The sequence below is a fragment of the Aplysia californica genome, unplaced genomic scaffold (genome assembly GCF_000002075.1).
Source record: "Aplysia californica isolate F4 #8 unplaced genomic scaffold, AplCal3.0 scaffold00338, whole genome shotgun sequence".
In the NCBI taxonomy this organism is placed as follows: domain Eukaryota; kingdom Metazoa; phylum Mollusca; class Gastropoda; order Aplysiida; family Aplysiidae; genus Aplysia; species Aplysia californica.
This window is the reverse complement of record NW_004797608.1, coordinates 408,473-416,515: the sequence shown is the minus strand read 5'-3', so window position 1 is coordinate 416,515 and position 8,043 is coordinate 408,473. Positions and strand designations below refer to the sequence as shown.

At 41.5% G+C, this 8,043-nt stretch overlaps 1 protein-coding gene across 1 annotated transcript in view; it reads left to right on the top strand.

Moving 5' to 3' along the window:
- Positions 1 to 2,280: 2,280 nt before the first annotated feature.
- LOC101848762 overlaps positions 2,281 to 8,043 on the top strand; it is a 42,278-nt gene continuing 36,515 nt past the window's right edge. The window contains exons 1-4 of the mRNA XM_035970913.1: positions 2,281 to 2,362; positions 3,671 to 3,995; positions 6,287 to 6,422; positions 7,126 to 7,303. Of these exons, the coding sequence (XP_035826806.1) occupies positions 2,281 to 2,362; positions 3,671 to 3,995; positions 6,287 to 6,422; positions 7,126 to 7,303 (721 nt within the window). The remainder of the gene's footprint in view (positions 2,363 to 3,670; positions 3,996 to 6,286; positions 6,423 to 7,125; positions 7,304 to 8,043) is intronic.

Genomic DNA, 8,043 nt, shown 5'->3' with positions numbered 1-8,043 from the left:
TGTGTGTGTGTGTGTGTGTGTGTGTGTGAGTGTGTGTGTGGTGGCCTATCCTTCCGAAATGTTTTGGAGCCCCGAATAGCGTGTTCTTCGATCCGGGCACCGCCTCTCTTGGGTAGCGGGTGAGGCAGTCCAACTTCCTTGGATCTTTCCCAAAGAGTGAAAGAGTTTCCACCGACGGACCTCCGTAGCGAGGCATCTCTGCAGCAAGTGCTCCAAATCTTAGGGTTCCCACCGCACAGTGGACAGATTGAGTCCGATGTGTGGTCGATTATATGTGTTGTTGTTGTTGTTGGTGGTGGTGGTGGTGTTGTAATTAAGATTCTTCTTCTTCTTCTTCTTCTTCTTCTTCTTCTTCTTCTTCTTATTATTATTATTATTATTATTATTATTATTATTATTATTATTATTGCTTTTATTGTTCTTGTTATTGTTGATATTTTTATTGTTGTTGCTTTTCTTGTTATTATTGTTGTTGTTGTTGTTGTTGTTGTTGCTGTTGTTGTTGTTGTTGTTGCTGTTTTTGTTGTTGATTTTGTTGCTGTTGTTGATTTTGCTGTTGATGCAGTTGTTATAGTGTTACCATGTTGTCGTTGTTGTCGTCGATAATGATGATGAGGATGATGATGATCATTATCATGATAATGAAAATTGATAATGATGATCACAATGTTGTTGTTGTTGTTGTTGTTGTTGTTGTTGTTGTTGTTGTTGTTGTTGTTGTTGTTGTTGTTGTTGTTGTTGTTGTTTTGTTTTTGTTATTGTTGTTGTTTTTTGTTTTGTTTTTGTTGTTGTTTTAAAAAAAAGGGAAGATGGGGGGGGGGGGCTCTCGTGGCCTAGAGGTTAAGGTGTTGACCTCTCATTCAAAGGTCCGGGGTTCGAATCCGGGAAATGACCGAAACATTTTCTTCTCTAAAATTATCTCCTTTCGCCTCCGTTCCTGCTTTTTCACAATGTTCTGTCGTCTGCTTTCGTCTCCTCTTTCTGCCCCCACCCCCGCACCTCTTTTGCCCCCCTCCACTGCGCGCTTGACTCTTTCTGCAGCCTTCCTGCTGCTACTTCTTGGCTCCCTCTTACTATAGTCTTTCAGCCACACCCCTGATCTTCTGGTAGGAAAGATCTATACAAAGCCTTCTCGGACAAGGGCGAAAAATTTTGTAGGGCCCGTGTGCAAGTTACGCACGTTAGTGATCCCTTGGTGGTCTAAAATCGATAAGAGTAGGCTTCGGCCGCCACCCGGACAAATTCAAAATTTCGTACCTTCTGAAAAAGTTTAATGTGTCCCGCGCGCTCATATGACCGTATTATGCAGTTGCGAGCGTCGTAAAACACTTACCACAAGATAAAAAAGGAAGCTGAATGGGCTCTCTTAGGTTACAAATAATTTCATTACACATGGTAGGGCTACTTTGATTTTGAATGGAAAATGCTGGAAAACTATTCCTTATCCACCCATCCAGGGAAAAGTTTCCAGAACATTTAACTGTTTCGTAATCCTCCGATCCATCCATGGACGCCTAGACCAACAATACTGGCGTCGTTTCAGTCGCGTAGTCCAAGTAAGATAACAACGCAAAAATGTTCCCCGCACACGCTAGAGTAGTTCTCTGATTATAAATGTATATGGGTTTCTCTCTCATAAGTGTAAAGATTTGAAGGAAAAGTCCTTTGACCTTAGTGGGCTTTCCGTTTTGCTAAAAATTGAAACAGTTTTTCTTTTTCTTTTTTTTTGTTCAAACAAGTCAGTACAGGCCCCCCCCTGGGGGCCCCCCCCCCCCCCCCCCACCACACTCCCCCCCACTCCCCCCCCCCCCCACCCCTAACCATGAAAAAAACAACAACAAAAGAAAAAAAACCAAAAAAAAACCCAACAACAACAAAAACAAAAGAAACACCAAACAAAAAACATACTCCCTTCTGCTTTGGGGAAACACTGGTCGACAGACAGGACACCGTTGACCACATCGTCTTCTCTGAACCTGCTGACTCCAGAGAGCCGATATCTAAATCGTCTTTACTTAATGCCCCTGCAGCACTTGCACTTGCACAAACCGCGTATTAATGATTTCTAAATATTTCTTGTACGCAACGCACTTGGTAAACCATAAAAGTACACAGTACGAAAGAGTCCCTAGCAACCGTATAGCAAACGCTTGACCATTAATTACAAAAGCTTGTGAAACCTGTGTTTGTTTACCCTATCTGGATGCGCAAAGGCTTAGATAAGAAGATGGTATAAATCTCAAGGTAGGTTCCGGACAGGGAATAGACGGCATTTCGGAGATGGAGAAGGGTATTCTGCTGCTGGTGGCGGCGCTAGTGGGCCCATGGACGGCCCAGGGCGCCCCGACCACACCTGCCACAAGTAAGGAATATGACATGCCTTATTTTATTCTGTTTTTCTTTTGCGTTCTTTACATGAAGCTCATACAAATGGAAACACAGACACTGATTTTGGTATGCTTACTTGGCTTCTTTTAGGTTTGCCTTTTTCTTGAAACTTGAAAAAAAGAAAACAGCATGAAACTGGATTCATTTAAATGCTTGAATTCTGTAGCCTCCACTTCATTAAAAAATATTAGCGTCTTTCGTGTAAGGTTTCAATAATTGCATACTTTACGCTTGAGGTACCGATATAGCATCATTTCCTATAGATCTATTTACGTAAATCCACGTAGTTAAGAGGGTTTTTATTCATGAACTACAATTTTGATCACTCACTACTCGGGCAATGTGCTTATACGTATCTCTGCTTTTTTTAACTTAAAAAATAACCAATGTGGCTCATGGAAAGGCAGTAAACATACAGAATGATATGAGAAATACCAATAGATGTTAGTATCTGTTAGTATTTCTTGTGACTGCCCGAAACAATGTTACGTCTGTTAAATTGTTGCCAATCACAAAATAAATTGTTCACAAGCTTTAATGGCGGACAGACCGTTGAACAATGCATATTTAGATATTTGTCTTTTAAAGTACAGTACATAATATTTATATATTATAGTTGAGATGAATAACTTATTTCTTAGATAAAACAAAAAGTCCAACTTTAAGTACACATCTCACAACAAAAACAAGGGTATTTTAAAAATTAAATACAACCGTGATCGCCATTGGCAGACGATCTAGTTTCACCATCAAAATATGACTTAAATCAAGCCTGAACTATTTCAAGATTTACCCATATCCTTAAAAAGCCAACTGCATATAAAATTAATGCGATTCAAAGGTACAAATAAACGTTGGCATATTTGTCTGAAAGTCACAATTGTATTGCATGTAGACTACGTAACACACAGCACAGAGGAATAGAGAAGTGAGATAATTAGGTTAAAAGGTGTGCGCTTCGCTCTCTTCCGGATTTAATGCTGCACGAGCAACATGGTGTCAATACAAGCTAGAAGAAACTGAAAGAGGGATTTGGTCACTCGTATTCAAAGATGAAAACTTTCATGAGTTGGTCAAGTTTAAAATCAGTTCCTCCAAAACAACTAGTTGGCACAAAAATAGAGCTGGACAAAAGACATGGTAATTTGGGGACAATAGACACTGCTGTGTGTAAGGGGCACTTCATCATCACATGAGTTGCGCCCCTCCTGTAAGGGACAGAGGTATTTTTACTTCTCTGGGATAGAAGAAGAAGTTTCAATACATGTACTTTAAAATCCCAAAAACGTATGTCCTATACGCCAATATATCACTACATCACAGTCACTCACTTTTTCTTTCTTCATCCTCTTCCCCCAAGCTTGCGGGACGAACCCCGCAGATATCCACTTTCTCCTGGACGCGTCCGGTAGTGTACAACCTGCCAACTTTCAAAAGCAGCTGGATTTCGTGAAAAAATTTACCCGCTCCTTCAACATCGGTCCAAATGGAGTGCAGATCGGAGCGACCATCTTCAGTACTACTCCAGCCAATCAGTTCTGGATGAACAGTCACCCGGACAAGACTGGTCTCCTTGCGGCGATCAACAAAATCCCGTACCCAGGAGGGTAAGTGGAAATTAATACATTTAAGGTTGAATACTTGAATTCCGGCACAATGCAGGCCGCTGGATGGCGTGTATGGAGACTAAACTTTTACAAATTAGACTCAAGATGTGTTAGTAATAATTAGAGATATTGTATACCCCTTTCTACACAATTTTGGTTAATAAAAAGGCGGCTTGCTTTGACCTGTAACGGTGAATATGGAGAGTATAGGTTACAAGTAAAAAGACGCAGTTAATCCCATGTTTATCTATTCAAATTTTGAATCAAATTCTAGGTCCTTTTCGTGCATGGCATAGAACTTCAGACATTGCGACGCAGGTGGCGGTTCTTAATACTTTTTACACGTTATTCTATGAGCATTTGTTGAAAGTTGTGTCTCATTACAGTAAAATCAAACAGTTGCTTTCCTCGTCTACAAATCCTAGCCAATCAAAGCTGTGGAATACCTTATCTGGGGGCACCACTTGCTAAGATAAAAACCTATAGGAGAAGGACAGCGCAAATTTTAAACGATTAAAAAAACAGTCTTAATGAGCTTTGATTCTTTTAAAATAGTTGAATTGTGCACGAAATGATCGACTAATTCCCCAAAAGTGCACTTCAACGATGAAAGAATGGTTCACAACATTTTTATGCCACCGCCATTTTCTTGATTCGGTGCTTTATTAGTCACAAACTAAGTCATTCGAAGATTAATTGAATTCATGAGAAAAGGCCATAAAAAAAGGAAAAAGCCAAATGTACCAACATTTTCTGACCGTATCGGAATAGGAAACCTGAGAGTGATCAACAGCATCTTTAATTTAGAAGCTTAGTGCTTCGCTATCGCACACAAGAGACCTGAGTTCAATTCCTGTGTGGGAAGACTTTCTGTTGAGTATCTAAGTTGTTTTGGGTTTTTTGTTTGTTTATTTTTCGCTTGGACGTTGCATCCTTCTCAGCCCAGGTTGGCACTGGCAGGCAAAGTCAAAGCCCGCCTCCTAAATGATCTAAATTGCGTCCATGGGGGCGTAAAACACATACACTAGAAAAACACGAGAGTGATCGTGTTGACACAGTGTGCCACTACCACAGCTACATAGGCAATTGTTTTCTTCTCTGTAAGTCAACTTGCCACTGGTGTTTGGAACAATTCGAACTTCAAACTGTTTACTTCGTGGTCTGCTCTGTTACCATACGAAACAATCAAAGACAGGGAGTGGTTGTAATGCAAATGAAAAAAAAGGGGAGGGGCCGTCACTTTAGTACAGGTCGAGTTTTTATACATTGACCTCGGATGTGACTTTTGGTACTGGTAGTGAGTACATCTAACTGTTCAAAACTTATACACCGTATCATAATCTCTTCCTTTCAACTGCGTTAAGGTCTGTCTGTCTGTCTGTCTGTCTGTCTGTCAGTCTGTCTGTCAGTCTGTCTGTCTGTCTGTCTGTCTGATTCTCTCTGTCTCTCTCTGATTCTCTCTGTCTCTCTCTGTCTCTCTCTCTCTCTCTCTCTCTCTCTCTCTCTCTCTCTCTTTCTCTCTCTCTCTCTCTCTCTGAAAATAAAGGCGAAATCTCCAAGTTTAACGTCCATCTCCAAAAGGACCGAGCCAAAAAGGAAATTCTTGTAGAGTGCCTTTCCCAAAGACACAACAGTAACTGTAGATTTACATGCCGTCCGAAGGACTTACATAGAGATACAGCAAACCTCCAATTGGATGTGACACAGTGCTGTAAATATCATATCTGTGTAATAGATATTCAAGAACAAAGCGGGAGAAACTAGCAAAATGGTCTTATATATATATATATCTCCCCCCCCCCCCCCCCACCCCCTAGTATTAAGCCACAGGACCCATAATCGTGAGACTGCGGGTTCGGGGTTCGAGCCCCTTCTCAATCCGACGTTGTGGTCTTGGGTAAGGCACCTAACACGAATTTCCTATTTCGCTACCTCAGAATTACAAAGTTCTATCAGACATTTTTGGCGATTTAAGTTACTAAGACTATGGGGTCAGAAAGCAAATATTCTGTCGGCTCTAGAAAAATTGAAAGTTTTTTCGGAGTCGTAATCAAGATATTTAAAGAATTACATTAGGAAAGGCTGGACATGTTGTGAAACTTGAAATTTGTAAGGTCAAATTTCTCAAAACTAGGTACTGGGCAGATAGAACTTTGTACTTCTGAGGTAACGAATTGTCTCAGTCCTTACGGAGAAGACCGTTGAGGCCCCGCCTCTCAAATAACCCAATATACATGTAGTTGAATGGGGCGTTAAACCTATATCATTTCACCTTTTGTATATCATCCCAGCAACACACACACTGAGCTGGGTCTGAAGTTTATCCGCAACAACGCCTTCACGAAGGCTCACGGAGACAGGGACCGAGTTGCCAACATTCTTATTGTCATTACCGACGGACAGTCCACAGAGCCCGCCAAGACCAAGGTGAGAACAGCCTACTGGGTCTAATCTAGTTTGGTGCCGTGATTCTTGAGATATCTGAGAGTATTCATGTTTTGTATTAATTAAGCAGAGATTGTCGTTGTTGTCGTCGACATCGTCGGCATCGTCATCATCAACATTATCATAATCAGGTTTACCCTAATTTGTTCTAAAGTAAAAATATATTTCCTCTTCTCCATTCGCATCCTGGATCTATCTATCTATCTATCTATCTATCTATCTATCTATCTATCTATCTATCTATCTAATTTGATCAGCTTTGCGGAATTTGGAAGACTGAATCCAAGTGGGCCCGAATAATTTCTCTTGGAAGTCGTGGACTACTTTTTTCTCATCATTCAAGAGTCATGATTAGTCGAGGGAAGGTGAAAGGGAGGGGGGGGGGGTAGATTGGTCAAGTGCTCAGCTGTTGAAAGTACCCTCCATCGTGTCAAGCAGTTAGATAAAAAAAAAACACAACAGCAACCGCTCCTCACCCGCTACCCAAGAGAGGCGGAGGACCTGGCGAAGAGCACGCTCTCTTCGGGGCTCCAGACATTTTGAACAGATAGGCTTCCACACACACAGCAACAAAAGCAGCAGCGAAAGCAACGACTGCCACTGCCGCAACTAACAAGATAAACAACGAAACAGTTCAAAGAACGAACACTATATCTTGCTGCTGTTTTATTTCTTTGTTCTTCAGATCGAAGCTGATGAGATCCATAAGGAGAACATCAACATTTTCGCCATCGGCGTGGGTAACGGTGTGGACAGGAAAGAGTTGGAGCTCATTGCCTCCGATCCCAAAAACGTGTTCACAGTGAGCAACTTCAACGCTTTGGATAACATCCAGGCGTCCCTGCAGAAGACTGCTTGTGAAGGTAACTGCTCGTTGTTGGCATCTGTCGTAAGAGTGATGGTGGGGGTGGTGGTGGTTGTTGTTGCTGAGGATAATGTTGTTGTTGTGGTTGTTGTTGGTGGTGATAATGTTATTGTGGTTGCTATTATTGTTGTTGTTGTCGTTGTGGATGTTGTTGTGGCTGTTGTTGTTGTTGTTGTTTTGTTGTTATTGTTGTTGTTATTGTGGTTGCTGTTGTTGTAATTGTCGTTGTTGCTCTGGTTGATGCTGATGAGTTGTTGTTGTTGCCGTTTTTGTTGATCTTGTTGTGGTTGTTGTTGGTGGTGGTGTTGGTGGACGTAATTCTGGTAGGAGTAGTACTGGGAATGTGATGGTATTGTTAGATGTGATCTTTGCGATGGCAGTGATGGTGGTGTTGGTAGTGTAAAGTTGTTAATGGTGGGAAAATATGATACGGCAATTTGACGAGTTCGGGGTTTACGCTCCTTTTTCATCCTTTTAAAAGTAATTATACTACACTGATAGATCTATACACAGACAGACAAACACACGCACACACACACACACACACACACACACACTCACACACACACACGCACACACACACAAACACACACACACAAACACACACACACAAACACACACAGACATACACACACACCTGATACACAAACAAACACATACATATACGCATACACACATACGCGCACGCACACACACACACACACACACACACACACACACACACACACACACACACAC